The sequence below is a fragment of the Natator depressus genome, chromosome 6, assembly GCF_965152275.1.
Source record: "Natator depressus isolate rNatDep1 chromosome 6, rNatDep2.hap1, whole genome shotgun sequence".
NCBI classification, from domain to species: Eukaryota; Metazoa; Chordata; order Testudines; family Cheloniidae; genus Natator; species Natator depressus.
Window position 1 is genome coordinate 27,204,290 of NC_134239.1, and position 17,926 is coordinate 27,222,215.

The window sequence follows — 17,926 nt, forward strand, 5'->3', positions numbered from 1 at the left end:
TTGTATCCGTAATTCACTAATGGAAGTCAGTGGGCTTTGTGCCTTTATATTCCTTTGACCCTTTCGCAAATCTCCCCCTATATGATTTAGTTTAAAAATATAGGGCCTGAAATGTTGTAAATGAGCTTAGCTCCATTCATTGTACTTGCTACTCTAATTAATAAATATATGGTAATACATTCAATTAATAAATTTGAAAATTCTTGCACAATAGGCATAATATATAAAATTTTCAAAAGTGCTCAAGTGGCTTAGGAGCCTAAGTCCCATTTTCAAAAGTGAGTTAGGCACCATTATTAATAATCATAATACATTTCCCACCTTCAATCCACTTCGTCTAAAATGAGTTTGTTACTCCTTCCCTTTAAATATTTAAAGGGGATGGAGACTACCAAAAGTGAAAAGTAGTTGGTCAACAATTATTAGCAATCCTTAGCAGCACCATTTGTTAATAAGAAATAAAATGAGACATTTATTTCTTGCAACCACAAAACCTGGGTCCTCATTTCACCACTGAAATTTATAAACATTATAAAGATATTTTACTACTTAGATACTGTTTAATTATTTTGAAAACAAAATCTCATCTGGAATATTTTTTATTATTGGTGTAGCTGGTAGTGCCGCTCATAAGTTAGACTTGACTGACACTTCCCACTATAAGGCCCTGTCTCCAGTTGCTTATAACATTACCAAACCTTAACTGTTCAAGCTGAAATTTTCTATGCTGGGTCTTTGCCACAGGTCACATTTTTGTGGAAAGTTTCAACTTAAATGGTGTAGCTGTTTCTGAGAACAAGTTTAAGGAAGTATCCAGTGTTTTGCCATATTAAAAATAATTCTTACAACCATTTAGTTGAGAAAATCTGGTTCCTCCATGTTTTGGGGCAGGGACTTGAAATTTGAAGGGGGTTCATACTGGTGTCAAAGATTGGTCATGGTATTAACTAAGAGACTTAGAAACAATACTTCCACACCTTATATCTACATCCCACCTGGAATTTGTCAAAAACAGATTTTGAAAATACCTGAATACCTTGTACAGCATTATCCACCTGGTGAGTAAACTAAAGTCCCTTGCGGCAGATCGCTTGATAGATAGAAGCTGAAAAACCGTTGGACTGAATAGAATAGGACTATTCCCTTCATACTTAAAACTTGTTTGTGCTTGGTACTCGATTTGCTAAATTGGCTCCCAGTTCTGCTGTATGTTTTCCCATCTGCAAGAAAACATGTTCCAGGCCGTCTATCTAAATCCCATAAGGATGTTCTCTGTCTTTCCCAGCATTTGTAATTATTCTTGAACAATTAGTCTTAGCCATTCAAAATGAACCAAAAGTTGTAAGTTTACATCTAAATGAAATATACCACAAGGCCATTCTATATGCTAATGATATGTTGCAGAATCTTCCAATAAAGTTCTATTTGCAGTTATCCAAAACTTCCCAATAATCTCGGATTACAAAGTTAGGAATCGATTTTCAAAAAAGTTCTAAGGTATTTAAGGTAAAATTTTCAAAAAAGCCGACGTGACTTAAAGACCACAAATACCATTGAATTTCAATGGGATTTATGCTCCTAAATTTACCAGGTGCTTTTGAAAACCTCCCACCGAATTGGGAGAGATCAGACATTCTTCCTTTGAATGTACAGTAGATTGCAAATCTACTTTGTTCTATTGTATGCCCACAAAGTGGATCCCTAAGGGAATAAAATGTTTAGAGTTAAAAGATATACCAGCTATTGACTCTCCAGTTTCTATTAGCCAGTCCAACCCAATGTTTAAATTAATCCAGTGTTGAATGATGGCACTCCTGAAGGCGAACATGGTAAGCATGTTTAGAATTAGGGTTGGCAAAAAAATTTCATAGAAACAGTTTTTGTGAAATTTTTCTGCCAAAAGTGTCTGCTTTCTGTGGAAAATGTATGTTTTTTGTTGTTGAAAATAAAAATGTTAGAAAATCAAAAAAAAATCATCACAGGTCAATAGGTCTACTTGTGCTTAAAGTTAAGTGCTTGCAAGATCAGTGCCTAAATATTTATTTTTTTAAGGGTGCATCCATAAGTATGATGTTGGAATAATAAAGAATGTCCCAAAGTTATCCAAAATAGGTCTCAATGCAGCAAGGTTCTTTAACTGCACCAGATGTATTCAGGATACACCTGTTTATCAAATTCTGTCTAGCTACATGTTGTTTTTGAAAAAAAGTATCAGTCAGCAATGGATGGTTGGACTGCCAAAGACAAATGTCAACCAGAGCCCAGTTTCAAAGACTTCTTGTTAAAAAGTTATAATGAGAAACCTAATGGAGACTACACAGATATTTCTAATGGCATGAAAAGTAACAGTGGGAAATATTACGCTAAAGGACCCCTTCCTTTTTGAGTAAAGCAGAAACGTATGCACAATTCTGAGGCCATTTTATAACACAACCCTTTAAACATAATGGCATCATTAGGCACCACCACAGAGAGTAATACTCTTTCCATGGACGTTTTTAAACCATTCTGTAGAACTCTCTATAACAAGGATATTATTCACTAATAAAGTCTGTAGGATTGTTTAAAATTGCGTAGAAATTTTTTTCACCCCTTAGCAGAGGACCAGCGCAAGTCCTGTGCACCGCTTAGGTGCTGTATTGTTTGCACAGGGGTGAATACATCACTGTTGAGGAAAGGGTCTATAGAATCTAGTAGACAATGGTATTTTGAGAGATTAAAAGGATCGTGGGTGGTGCCTTAAGTCTTACTTTACCCCTCTGCACAAGAGTGAATTTCATGCATCAGGAATAAATCACTTCTAGTACAGCCTAGTTTATCAACCCTATAATTTACTTTCAAAGCAGAGTACCATTCTTGAATGTCCTGTTTAATTAATTCACTAGCATAATAACATTTTTACATTCTCTTACAATTGTGAATGCTTTTAAACTCTTGGACTCAAATTTATGTGCACTGGTACAAATCTCATGCACACAAACCGTACAGGAGAGCAGGACATGATCCCTGAGTCCTCAATCTAATTTAAAAATATATATATATATATATATATTTCATTCCAAGTAAATTTTCTGTTGACTACATTAGTTGTCTGCAACAATATCTTTCATTCATGCACTGTAGTATCTAAAATTAAAAATCTGCTGTACATGGTGTACAAAGCTAAAAATACAGCTTGGGGTCGCAGTGATGACATGAGGAACTAGTGTCTCTGTTGTGGTTTATAGTGATGTCACCAGAAGCTCTTGATGTATTTATAGCCTTATAATTCAAAGTCTTACTACTTACTGGACTGTATTTTATATGTAATTCAGTTACCTTGCTATCAATCAGGAATTGTGTATGTAATCTTCTATAATCACTGCAGAGGTCTCTAGAAAACAAAATAGTTCAAAGCAACTTGTACTTCAAAGGATGTTGCACACATTTGTATGGTTTGGTTGTGTTTCCCAGAAATGTCCTTCGTATTCGCTTCCCTCTCCCTTTCCCTAGTCTGACTCCTGGAGAACTGCTGGGTGCATGCAGCTGCTGCACATTCAGCTAATAAGGAACAACAATATGTGCCCATATTGAATGTTTGTCATTCACTCTTGTGCCTTCTGAAAACTCTGTTCTTGAATTTGATGCAAAAATCCTTCCTGACTGTGGCATTCCAGGGTACAATCCAGACTAGTGAGTAGCTCTGTCACCCCTGCCCTGTAACCTGGGGCACCCTTTGCAGTACCTTGCTGCTCACAAACAGCCTCCGGTGTGTAAATTACTCCCAGCTATGTCTGTGTGTGTGCTGCAGTCGGCTAGCCACAACTTGGCTCTTACCAACCTCAAAAATGACCACAGGGTGACCTCAATACACTTCCACTCTTAGATTTTCCCCCAGAAATGTATGTCCTGTACTGTCAAACCCTCTCCTGGGCAGTACAAATACATTCAGTCTGTTACTCCTTTAAGGGAATAATATGCACACAACTTGTTACCCCAAATGCAGTTATCCAGACACTTCAACTTGAACACGTCTGATTAGATAAAACAGGAAAACAAGTTTATTAACTACAAAGAGAGAGATTTTAAGTGAGTACAAGCAATGAGGCATAAAAGTTAGAAATGGTTACAGGAAAAATAAAGATGCTCACTAATGCCTAACTTAACAAACCTATTAGATTGAAGCAAAATTTCTCACCACATGCTCCAGCAGATTACTGACCAAACTCTCAGGTCAGGACCCTTCCCCAAGAGTCCAGTGCCTGCTTCCTTTGTCTCTTCAGGTGCAGTGAATGTGATAGGCAGGGAGGTGCCTTGGGGGTTTTTCCCCTCTTTTTTTATAGCTTCAGTCCCCCTCTTGAAAAACATTTCCAGCTGAGACCCAGGATGCAAAGTGTTTATGTTGAAGGATATTTCCTGTTGGTTTTTTTCACCTGTTTAAACTTCCTTTGTCTTCCTTTCCTTCTGGATGACTCTGTTTACTGCTCAAATGCAAATTAAGCAGAGCACACATCCCTTTGTTTAAGACAGACCTGTTTGCCAACTTCTGTTCGGACAGGGCTGTGGAACGTGTTAATAATATCATACAGGGAAATCTTATAACTTCACAATGTTGCCACACACATTTTACCAGGACAGTGCTGACCAGCATATTATGAGTTTTTAGATGATACCTTACAAAGCATACTTTGTACAAAGATTATTACAGTACTGTGTTGGGTGTGAATACAGGGTGTATTCTGTCACACTAACCTATTTAGATTATTATCATCATCAGTAATGTTCCTAATTAGCAAAGGGATGAAACAGGCAATGTCATTGAAAGCTATTGGAACTGGCTTATATATTTGCTTTTCCAATACTGTAGGGCCTGGTTATTCTGTTCCAACTTGCAAATTCTCTTTTCTCAATCAAGCTAACAAACCTTCCGAGTACTAAGTTATAATCATGATAAGTATTTCCTCCTGAAAGATCATTTAGTGTGTAAATTTTTCACATGCCCATCCTAATTAGATAAAGTAAGCACAAGATAATCAGCTCTGACTGTTAAATACACATTCCTAGACATGACAGGTTTCAGAGTAGCAGCTGTTTTAGTCTGTATTCGCAAAAAGAAAAGGGGTACTTGTGGCACCTTAGAGACTAACACATTTATTTGAGCATAAGCTTTTGTGAGCTACAGCTCACTTCATCGGATGCATTCAGTGGAAAAACTAACCCGTTTAGTGGATGCATTTCCACCGAATGCATCCGATGAAGTGAGCTGTAGCTCATGAAAGCTTATGCTCAAATAAATTTGTTAGTCTCTGAGGTGCCACAAGTACTCATTTTCTTATTCCTAGAAATGCAACTTAACTTTATGCACACAATCTAAGCTCTCCAAGCCTCCAACTTTACTATTCCTTAGCTGAGAGAAGCAGCAGAGTAACTTAAAAAGCAGGCTATAACATACCTACTCATTTTGTTTTCAGGCCTCCGCATCCCATCCCTGTGAGTGCAAGGAACCCAAGACCAGGCCTATTGTTTTCATTTCTGTTAAATTAGACTTGTCTTGTAGCTAAGCAGTTCTGAGTTTAGAGTTTTCAGCCTTATTTTACAAGACTCTGTTGTGTAAGGTCATAGTCGTGTATTCACATTTTTTGATAGTATTGTGTTCAGAATATCAGTCCATGGGCAAGATTATTGGCTAGTGCAAATTGGTGGTACATGAATTTATACCAGCTGAGGAACTTGCCCCTTTCTTTGTGGAATCTGGGTACGTCTACATTGCAATAAAAAGCCTTTGGCACCAAGTCAGTCCAGGTCAATTGACTCGGGATGCAGGGCTTGGCCTGCTGGGCTGAAAATTAACATGTAGATGCTCAAGCTCAGACTAGAGTCCAGGCTCTGAGACCACCCCCCTCCAACCTGAGTCCAAACATCTACACTGCACATTTTAGTCCTGCAGTCCGAGTCACCTGACCTGGGCCAGTCATGGCCATGCTGGGGGGTCTTTTATTGCAATATAGATGTATCCTAACTAAAGGATTTTTTTTTAAAGAGTCAGGTTTGCTGTGATTTCTTCCATCCCTCTGTCCATGCTCATATGTAGATGTCAATATACTCATCCCTGCTACTTCCACAATTCTGAAGTGACCCAAAGCTACATGAGTTTGTGATTTGCTTTGGGGGTATAGGATGGACTGAACTACAAATTCCCTTAATGATGTGATTGAACTGAAAAAAGTAAATATGTTAAGAGAGAGATCTGAACTGTAGTAATTTGATTAGTTTATGGACTAAGAGAGAAGATATTCAGGATGGTATGGGAAACGAGTTTGCTGAAGGTGTCTGACTTTGAAGACAGCTAAAAGCACTTAAGCGTGAACTTCTGCCCCTGACTAGCAGTCCAGCCCAAGCCCTATACAGCACTTAAGTCTCACTTAAACTCTCCAACTAGAGCTTAAGTGGAACTGAATCAGTGCATAGGTTGTGCTGTCCCTCTGCATAGGGGTGAATTGCAGCAGAGAAAAGCTAAGAACTGCTCTGTAGCGAAACCTGCACCTGAGAGACACTTGAGAAGTCTGGAAATCAGTTCTCTCTCCAGAAAAGGTCATTCTGTTTCCAACATCAGCTCTTAAAAACTTCAGCTGTTTGAGTGTATTTCTTCTTTAAGAAGGCTGTTATGATGGTCCTCAAGAAGGCTGTACACATTGGGCGTGCCATTGAATTAAAATACTATGTTCGTATTTGATGGCTGAGAACAAGCTGAGTCAATTTTCTCCAAAACAGGTGGGTAGTAATTAGGGTAGTGTGTCCCCAAATGTGCTTTGTACTCCTCTAAGAGGACCCAAAGTACTAGCTGGGGGCCTGCAAATTGTCTTAAGCTTTCCTGTGGTTTAAAACTGAAGTATTTGATGTTAGGGTGTGAGGAAAGCTTTCAGAATGTGAAATGAACATAAGCAAAGCAGAGGTGTCAGCCTGAGTTTGCAGAGAGCCTGAAACAATAGCTCTAAAGTGTGTATTGCCCCATTCATTTGAATGGGTGCTAACTCAGATGCTAGCAATGATACTTTAAAAGTAACATTGTAAAATATTTCCTTGCTGATCAAAGCACATAAGAAAGGAGAGGAAGATCTATGCCACTATTTTATCAGAAGGGAGTGTATGGAGGATTAACTGGAGGTGTGTGGCAGTTTTGTACATTAAGAGGTATCGGCTTTAACAGCACATGGAAAGTGTGTGTGTGTTGGCAGGGAGAGCACAACTAATTTCATTTTTCTGAAAGAGGATCAGCTTTCAAAAGTTTGGGAAACACTGAATTGGAGTAAGAAACATATCTGTGAGGGTTTATTGTATTTTATTGCATTATTTATTTATAGGCATTCCTCCAGCATTCATCACTGTAGTAACTCTTTAGTGCAATGATGTTTCTTTTACCAGGGGATTTGTTCATTGTGTCTCAGCAGACTGGAACTTTTGAGAACTATTTAAGAGTTGCTGAACTTCACCATTACTAATAAATCTTACCAGAAGCTTTGAAAATGGATGCTATTTAAACTGCAACTTTTAAAAGAATAAACTCTACCATTGTTTCCCTATTCCATGCACATGCCTTGGGTCTGATTCCCAAGGGTAAGCCTGTTGGATTCTTGCTTTATAGAAACAGTAAGGGCTGTGTTATGCAGCCTAACAGAAAATGTATACATGGTAAACAAGCTTGAAAACAAGAACTGCCTAATGCGTATATGGAATAGAAACATTTCACACAAGCCTAGGCCACGCTACTAATACTTTTAAGGAGAATGACTTTATGACAATTTGGGGTAATATTGCTGAATCATGAGAGCCCATCTCTTCATACTGAAAGTACTGCAACTGTGCAGAATGATAGAAATTTAAATTACCAGGCTTTTGATATTGGTAGTCAAATGGCAGCGGTGTAAAGGGGAACAGAGGTTTGGAATAAACCCCAGGGGGAAAGAATTAGTGGTTAGAAGGCAGACGAAGTGCCCAAAAGCAGGAGAATAAATGAATGTATTCCATGGGTATCACCTCTATATGTGTGGATACAGCGTCCATTTCATTTTCATTAAATCTTGGAACACTGGGGAAGTTCCAGAAGACTGGAAGAAACCTGATGTTGTGCCAATATTTAAAAAGGGTAGACAGGATGATTCAGGTAATCATAGGCCTGTCAGTCTGACATTGATCCTAGGCAAGATAATGGAGCGACTGATACAGGACTCGATTAATAAATATCAAGGGAGGGTAATATAATTAATGGAAAATAAATCCTGTCAAACTAACTTGATATCTTTTTTTTTTTGGTAGATTACAAGTTTGCATGATAAAGATGATAGTGTTGATGTACAATATTTAGACTTCTGGTACCGCATGACATTTTTATTAAAAAACTAAAAAGATATAAAATTAACATGGCAGACATTCAGTGGTTTTAAAGTTGGCTAACTGATAGGTCTCAACATGTAATCATAAATGGGCAATCACCATCAAGTGGGTATGTTTCTATTAAGGTCCTGCATAGATTGGTTCTTGGGCCTACCCCGTTTAACATTTTTGCGAATGACCTGGAAGAAAACATAAAATCATCACTGATAAAGTTTGCAGATGACACACAAATTGGGGGAGTGGTAAATAATGAACAGGGCACTTCACTGATACAGAGCGATCTGGATCACTTGGTAAACAGGTCACAAGCAAACGATGTGTTTTAAGACAGCTAAATATAAATGTGTACATCTAGGAACAAAGAATGTCGGCCATACTTACACACTGGGGGACTCTATCCTGGGAAGCAGTGATTCTGAAAAAGATTTAGGGATTGTGGTGGATAATCAGCTGAACACGAGCTCCCAGTGCGACGTTGTGGCCAAAAGGACCAGTGCAATTCTTGGCTGTATAAACAGGGGGATCTTGAGTAGGGGTAGAGAGGTTATTTCACCTCTGTATTTGGAACTGGTGTGATGGGTGCTGAAATACTGTATCCATTTTGGTGTCAACAATTCAAGAAGATTGTTGATAAATTTGGGAGGGTTCAGAGAAGAGGCAAGATGATCACAGTGGTCCCATCTGGTCTTGGAATCTGTGAATATATATTACTGGACTTGTGTCAAAATTGCTTGCACAGCACATCTTGTTTTCTGTGTTTGTCTGCTTACAGGCCTAAAGGAGCTTTTATGCAACAGCTAATCTAGAATCCTGGGTTGATGCGAAGGCCCAGATTTCAGGGAGGTCTCTAGTTCGACACATGTTGCTTGCTGGGCTGATGTCAAGGCACAGTGCTCCGTAAGGTCACTAGGACAGCAACGTTAACACACTGGGCTGATGTTAAGGTTACTTGTCACATGTCAAGGGACTGGCCTCAGTGACACCAGTGGCTCCGTACTTTTAGCATGGGCTGACGTGAAATTGCTGGCCTTCTGGTTACTGGCTCAGAAGAGTGAAATCCGTGTGTGCGAGAGAGAGAGAGAGAGAGAGAGAGAGTTTATGGCAACTGGCCTGTGACCATGAAGCTAACTTCCAGAAGAGCCCAAGATAACCACAAACCTCAGAGCAAAATGCAAACTCTCTTCTTTGACCTCTCAATTCCTCAATAACCTGTCCAAAAGTACATATCCCTACAGTATGGAGAGGGAAGGCACGAGAGAGAAAAAGAGACTTTCATGAACCACAATAAATGTGTAAGGTCCTGGGCATGGTAGTAAAAAAAAAAAAAAAACCTGGAAAATCTCAATATTCTCTCATGCATGTAATAGGGTAGAAAATCATCTGTGTGAGTCGTCTGAAAAATCTGTTATTGAGGCAAATCACTGGCATGTCTTTGCTGTGGTATTTGTCAGGCTCTTCATTTTTTGGTTTTATTTTGCAGCAAGCCAGAAAACCTTATGATGTACGAGATGTTATTGAACAGTATTCTCAGGGTCATCTCAACTTGATGGTACGAATCAAAGAGTTGCAAAGAAGGTATGGCATAAAGTTCACTATCCTAAATGTTAAATGTCTGTGAAGAGGATTCTAATAAGCAGGGCAGTCGAGTGGGGATGAGACAATTTAAAGGATTGTAAATGGCAAGTAGGACTGCAAAATTAGAGAAATATTGTTTGACATAATTCACAGTAAAGGTTTCTATTTTGAGAATTAAAAAAAAACTTAAATCATTAAGAACCATTGATCAGAACCTAGTTATTTGTATTGCTGTAGTGGCTACAGACCCCAATTATAGACCAGTATCCCCACTGTGCTAGGCACTATACAAACACAGAATAAAAAGACAGTGCCTGCCCCAAGGATCTTATAATCTAAGAAAAGATACTACAGATGGATACAACAAAACAAGCATCAGGAAACTATGAGACAGTACTGATCATCATGAAAAGCAGTGGTCATTGCTAGAATCTATAAAATAGCTAAAGCACTAAGACACCCATAGAGGGCTGACATTTTCCTAACTTCCAAGGCCAACTTTGGATCAAATGAAGTTGTTCATTTGTACTGCAAAGCAGAATTACTTGAACATTGCAACCTATTATTTGGAGAAGAGGTTTTTCAACCAAAGAAAGTGAATATTCTGTTTAAATCTGAGGAAGAGTTATCTTCTGTTACGAAAAATATAATTTCTTTCTGTTTACAGGTTGGACCAATCTATAGGGAAGCCATCTCTTTTTATTTCTGTCTCAGGTAAGATAATACATTTTAATTCCTGTAATTATATGTAGACTATCAGTGACATGCTTGAATTAAAAAATGTCTGCTGCATAAGTATATGACTAAGAACCACAAGAATGTGTAAGGTGCTCAGGTACTATGGTGATGTGTGATATATTTTTCTTTATTTTACACATGTGGGAGCTGAAGCATAGAAAGGTTTAGTGGACTTGCCCAAGGCAGCACCATAAATCAGGAGCCCTGACTCCTCGCCCCCTGCTTTAATCATTATACTACACTAAATAACAGGCTACAATTAAACCTCAAAATGTGAGAGAGATGCCTGGAATAAAGCTGGTTAGAACATATTTTTGTGAAAATATTGATGAAAAATACTTTTCATTACTTGTCAAAGTTTCAGAAATTGCCAGCCAGTTCCAGCCTGAAGTTAGGCACCTGAATTCATATTTAGCCACTAGCACCTCTGAAAACTTGGTGATTTTTATTTAGACACCTAACATTAGGCATTCAGTTTTTGAAAATGTTGGTTTTTAATCTCTCTCTGCCTCAATTACTTCAGCCTTAAAATGGAGATTATTTTCAGAGGGGTGTTATGAAGCTAAAATCGACCATCGTCATATAGAGCTTTGACTGGAAATCATAATAGAAGTGCAAAGTATTAATAGTATTTCTTTGTTTTGAAATGTGGTTCCCATACATAGATATCATCTGCTTGGCTGCTGAGAGCTATTTGTTAATGTCATTTCCAGTTTTAAATGTCTAGAAAAAATGCAGATAAAACATCCTCCATGAACATTATCAACATGGCTGTGGAGCTTTACATTGTGCCAGGTTGTTTTTTCAACTGTAATTAGAAACATACACTAAATTAGGAACAGTTTAATTCTCTCGGTTAAAAGCATAAAATTAAGGTTGAAAGTGCTCTAGACTAAATAGCTATTAAAAACCTTGGCTTGGACTAATGCTATAAAAGAAACAAAAGCTACTTTTATGAAATAAAACTGTCATCCTAGCAAAAGTGTTCAATTAGTCTGCGCTGGTGGGCTAGTTAGACACCTTGTATTGTGGCTTAATGCTATATTGTTATAACACTGTGTATTCATTTGAAAAATATACCTTGCTCCACAGAAAAAAGCAAAGACCGAGGGACTAACACGATTGGTGCAAGGCTGAACAGAGTGGAAGACAAGGTAGGCCTGCGTTAGTAGTGGTAGTGGATGGAGTGCTGTGTTTCATAGTATTCAGGAAAAACGTATGGCTGAAATTGGAGTAACATGCTGGCTTTTCCAAGTGATGGAAAATAATTTTAACACTGAAAGTTGCGTTTTCTTCATGATTGTTTTAACAGCACAGAGGAAGAAATCAGGCTTTTTAATTGATCTCAGTCTCTTTTGTTACTCACTTGGTTTTTGATTTTTAATGGTATGTATTACACATGTCTCAATGCTCTACTTCCTTCCTTCCTCCATGATAGATAAAAGGCTCTGTTCCTTTAATACTCTGGTATATTACAGTCCCAAGATTTCTCTTTGATCATTGCTCTGTTGTTTATATAACTCCACCTACTATTCCTTAGAGAGAGTGGGAGCAAATGTTGTTCTGTCCTGGTTTTCATTCTTTATGACAAATGGAGTTTTTCCTTTCAAGAGATGTGAAGCCAGGGGAGAAAAAGCTGTTCTATAATCACAAATTAACAGTTAAGTGCTTTGCTGCAGCCCTTTATTTCAATGCTAGCTGCGCTTGATGAGCTAGACAGAAAGATAGAGATTTATGTCAAATTCAGAAATATAGAATTGCCTATGTTTGTTTTAAGGATAGACACAGAGTTAAGAGAATCACTGATTGGAGCCTTCACCCGTCTCTCATAATATATCTATTTGAGGTTTTGCAAGGGTTCTTTTAATTTTATGATCATTTTCACTCACTTGTTCAGTTTTCTGGTTTGGTTAAGACTAGAAGTACAATTTGTGAAGTATCTTGAGCAAAGAAGCTCTCACGGTACTTCTAGCACAATTGGAAACAAGATAGACTAATTATCTCATGAGAGAGCTTGGTTTTGCTTTAATTTCCAGTCCACTTTTGCAGACCAAAGTGGTTTGGTCAAGGCATCCAAACTTCCGGGTTGCTTAGGCAACACCTAATCTGTGGAGATTCACCAATGACTTGTCTGTTTCTCACATGGTTCTCCATCATGCACTACATAAATGTAAATGATCGTGCTCAGAGATTTACTTCTGCATAGTGTTAGTTTATGGTGTTTTAAAGAAAATATGTGGATTGAAGAGTTAGGGGTCGGATCAGAGACGATGCATGACAAGGTGTGTACTAAGCAATGATAAGGGAGTGTAAGGTTACATAGGCACCCAAACAGGTTTTGCACAATTATGTGCTGTGCAGTGCTCATTCAAGGATCTGTACTTGGAAATTATACATGCAAATAGAGCTCATTTCTCTGGCATGCTACTTATGTTGTATCCTTGAGGTGGATTAAAAATGTTGAACATGACAAACGTTGAACATTTCTCACCTTGGCAACTAGCTTTTGACCAAAGATAAAGTAGATTCTGTATGGTGGTGTTTGGAAATGTACAATAAAAAGATTTTGAGTTGTAGCTGGTTCAGGGAACAGAAATCCACTTTCTAAATCAGTGATACTCAGACTGAGGCTCTCAAGCCACAAGTGACTCTTAAAAATGTCCCCGGCAGCTCTTTGCAGCGCATGATATTAAAATACTGTGTGATTTAATTATTAACCAATCTAAGTTAACCAATCTGGATGGTTTTACTATGTAATTAACTAATTAAGTTACTAACTTGCACTGTTATTAACCAATAAAAACCTAAATATATTGGTCTCATGTTACACTTAGAATAAAATTTTCAAAAGCACTTAAATGATGTAGAATACTAATTGCCATTTTCAAAAGTGACTTAAGCACATAAGGGGAGATTATCAAAGGCACCAATGGCAGGTGCCTAACTCTTGTTGAAAATTAAAGTTACCACTTGTGCCTTTGTTCTGTTTCACTGAAAGTCAGTAGGACTTCAGAACCTTTGTCCCATTTTCAAAAGTGACTTAGGCTCCTTAGATGCTTTTGAAAATTTTACCCTGGATCTTTATTTTTTTAGACAGTATTCTGTAAGGATTCCATTTTGTTTTGAAATCTGTCTTCAGCATGTTATTTAGCATTTGCTTAAGAGAAAGGCAGAAGACAATCTCAAAGACTAGAGTAACAAAGTAACTTTAGACCTTCTGCAGCTGCAGTTAAAAAATTGATTTCACCATAGTCAAGGTATTGACATAGATACTGCTGTATTCAACAGAATATTTGTACTGTCCAAATGAAATTTCCTTATTTTTTTGTCTCACAGCTACTTTCAGATAAAGTTTTTGTACATAGGACTAGCTGTATTGATTAGATAACGTGCATCTCTGAAACCACAGATGACCTAATAAACTACAAAGAAACTAGCATCTGATACTTAAAAACAAGGCTAAAATTTAACCCATTTGCCAAAATTAAATAGGCAGTATTTTTATACTTCTAAGACTTGATATAACAGTCATAAATTTAAGGTGTACTGATTTGTAAGGATGGACAAATAGTAATTAATTATTTAAACAGTGATACTCAGACCTCAGAGGTTCAGGAGCCAAACTGGCGTTCAACATTACCCAAAAGAGCCCCAGTAGTGTGAATTCATTGTTTCATTTACTATTGTACTATATATTCATATTTAAACAGTATGACGGGAAATGTGATACTTCCTATGTAGGGCGGATAAATACTCCATCTAATACATCTGGTGTCATAGGTAACTAAAATGCTTTTATAAAGAGATTCAGACCCAGATGCTCTGCTGCACCCAAGCACAGAGGAGGCAATGGCTGGTGTAGGGCTGTCGTGAAGCTTGTTACGGCTCTCTGATTCTCAGGTTGTTCCAATGGTCCTATAGGCTGTCCTCCAGCTGGGCATATAAACTGGGCATATATCCCCTCCAATATAGCTTGCTCACACACTCCTAGTCTGGCCACAAACAGGGAGTGGCATATAAGTTGGCTCTACCCCAAATGAGGATTCCCCATGCCAAGCAAATTCTCAGTGGCTAGTTTCCAGCTTCTTTGCACCAGCAGGAAGGGACCAAGGCATTTCAGATGCATCCATTTATCAGTCTGCCAGCAGAACAGTTATTCAAAGTTACTACTTGCACACAGCATAACAATAGCCAAAGGATTGGGGTGAAATCATTGCCCCATTGAAATCAATGGCAAAATTCCCATAGACTTCAGCAGGACCAGGATTTCACTCCAGGTAGCTTGCTTTTTTCAAAGCTTCTCCTCACCTTGTGAACCACTTCCTTCATTATTGGACCTTTCTAGGCCTTTCCATCACTGTTGGCAAAGCATTTACACTTGTCTGTAATAGTGAGAGAAGCAAATCTGTTCTAGAGCTACATGTATCATGGCTAGCAGTGGCCACTTCACAAACAATGGTATGTGAAAGAGAAAAATTTCTGTTTTATTAATAAGTGGTTTTTATCCAGAGTTAAACGTCACTATTTTTCCCAGCAATCATGGTGTGTTATAGAAAAATTCTGCCTTCTCAGAAAATTTCTGAATTTTCATGCTTTTGCCCCCCACCCCCCAATACACTATTTTCTAGAAATTAGGAACAGTTTGGGAGAGGGGGGTGGTTTCTGCCAGCAAAAACTACCTTTTAATTTTCACATGAAACACACCTTTGTTTCCACTGAAAGAGGAACATTTTTTCTTCCTGTGGTGGAATTTGGCACCTCTCATTAGATCTTGAAGGGGAAAACAAATGCCCCTTAATATTTCTGTATAAAATATCACCCAGATACCTGTGTACTGAATGAGGCAGGGTCCTGTGGAAAATATAGTATGTGATCATATGTGGCATAATGCATGTGCACACGGGGGCCAAATTAAAGAAGAAAAGGTAAAAAATTCACCCCAAACACTTTAAATTTGTCAAAGTTACAGCCAACTGAAAAAACAGTCTTATAATAGCGTCGAGCAACCTTAACTATAGGTGTCACTACCTGAGTGGCCTATAATAAGAGCTACAACACTCACTATCTAGTATGTATTCAGAACACATTTTAGTTCTGCCATGGTTCTCTGCTGTGTAAGAGTCAGTGTCGTGTGCCTTGTTCTTTGAAAGATGAAGCTAAGTCAAGAACCACACCCTGCCCATCTGTTCCTCTAACATGCACCTCAGAGGATGTGGCTGAGCAGGAATGTAGCAAGAACAAATCAATTTATTTGCTGTGCCCAGACCTTTCTTTTCATCCTGTAACATCTGTGAATGTCCAGCCCCCCGACATTCAACCCACGAAATCTGGCTGCTGCTGGCTGGCTACCAAATGCAAAATCAAAAGCAGTTTTCCAGATCTGCACAGCTGTTTTATGTGCCACTGTTGATCGAACTGCAGAACACACCACATGCCAGTGGTTTAACTCTCAGAATTCTTTAGAATCATAGAAGATTAGGGTTAGAGGAGACCTCACGAGGTCATCTAGTCCAGTCCCCTGCTCAAAGCAGGACCAGCACCAACTAAATTATCCCAGCCAAGGCTTTGTCAAGCCAGGCCTTAAAAACCTCTAAGGATGGAGATTCCACCACCTCCCTACATAACCCATTCCAGTGCTTCACCACCCTCCTACTGAAATAGTGTTTCCTAATCTCTAACCTAGACCTCCCCCACTTGCAACTTGAGACCATTGCTCCTTGTTCTGTCATCTGCCACCACTGAGAACAGCCGAGCTCCATCCTCTTTGGAACCCCCCTTCAGGTAGTTGTAGGCTGCTATCAAACCTTTATTTGTCATGGATCCTTTCTTCTCTCCACAATGTGACATTTTTGTCTTGTGACTGTCATGATAATTGCTGATACTAAAATTAATATAACCATATCCAACCACTTTCTAATCATTATTTTAGGTATGGTATGCCTAATCTTCATTTTTTTTATTTTTTTTTGGTTACAGGCGGACCCATTACTTAATTTCCCATAGATATTTTGATGTCAAAACATGTTATCCTGGGAGATCAGCTGGATCATACAGCTTGGGCAAAATTTAACAGTCCTGGATTCTGATATTCTGCTCTACCTCTGTGCCAAAACTCCCACTGAGGTCAATAAAAGTTCTGTCTGAGTGTGAAGAGCAGAATATCACAATCCATGTTCACGAGAAATTAAAGTAGACTTCTCCCACATAAGATCTTTGCTGTAATCATTGCTATAGTAAAATTAGATTCTGCTTTCTTAAGAATCACTACTATAATTCAAAGCTGTTTTCTGGGTGTACACTTACCTGTGCAAACATGAATAACTGATTTCACTGAAATCATCAATACCGTTGAGTAGTTAGCATGGTCAGCATTAAAATCTTTACAACACCTTTTATAACTATAAAGAGTACTGTGAATAACCTGGTACTGTTATCTATTTCTAAAAATAAAGTTGTAAAGACTTAAATGGGAACTGCTGTAAATAAGTGGAAGCCTTGTTGTAGGGAACCACACAACACATTCAAAAGTGGGCATGCTAGTCATGCAGGTGAGTATGCTCCCTAAGTGTGCAGACTGCACATGTATTTTTGAAAATGTAGATTCACAAGTCAAATTGAAAATAAATTTGTTGTGGGAAGTAGTTTATAATTCTTGAAATATTTATAAATTCTCGGAATAAAAAGAATTATACAGTGGTTTATTCAGTTGCCCATTGGTATGATGGAAAACAGAACTGTTCCTTAAAGGTAAAACTCTTTGAGAAGTTGTTCCTACATGTTACTACCCAATGGACAAATGTGTAGCGGTATTTTGACCCCTTGGTGGTGGTCTTATGCACTTCTGTACAAATTGGAACCAATTCCCCCATTCTTCTTCATTTTATAATGCCTAATTCTCTAAAAATGTGTTTGATAGTTAAATGTATAGATTCCCTATAAAGAATCTATTGTAAATATATGACCTGCTCTCAATACGTTAGCTAAGTATGGAATTTACTTATATTCAACAAGAGCAGTGGCACTTCAACGGCCTTCCATGCACTGGGCTTTTAACTGAGTCTGAAAATCATATATAAAATGTGTCTAAACACTGTTCTGGCAAAATTGGTTTCTACTGTGGTTTGACCACTAGTTTAGAAATTATCCATACTAGATGTATTAGTTCCAGCTAGGCCAGTTTCTATCTTTAAGCCTGATTCCTTCACTCAGTTTGAGCCTTAATATGGATGGAACCTAAGATCCA

The 17,926-nt window shown here is 38.2% G+C and overlaps 1 protein-coding gene across 1 annotated transcript in view; it reads left to right on the top strand.

Annotated features, from left to right (window-relative positions):
* Positions 1-17,926, top strand: part of KCNQ1 (potassium voltage-gated channel subfamily Q member 1) — a 537,929-nt gene that overhangs the window by 378,495 nt on the left and 141,508 nt on the right. Inside the window, exons 13-15 of the mRNA XM_074954860.1 lie at positions 9,851-9,945; positions 10,613-10,659; positions 11,776-11,837. Coding sequence (XP_074810961.1) covers positions 9,851-9,945; positions 10,613-10,659; positions 11,776-11,837 — 204 coding nt within the window. The remainder of the gene's footprint in view (positions 1-9,850; positions 9,946-10,612; positions 10,660-11,775; positions 11,838-17,926) is intronic.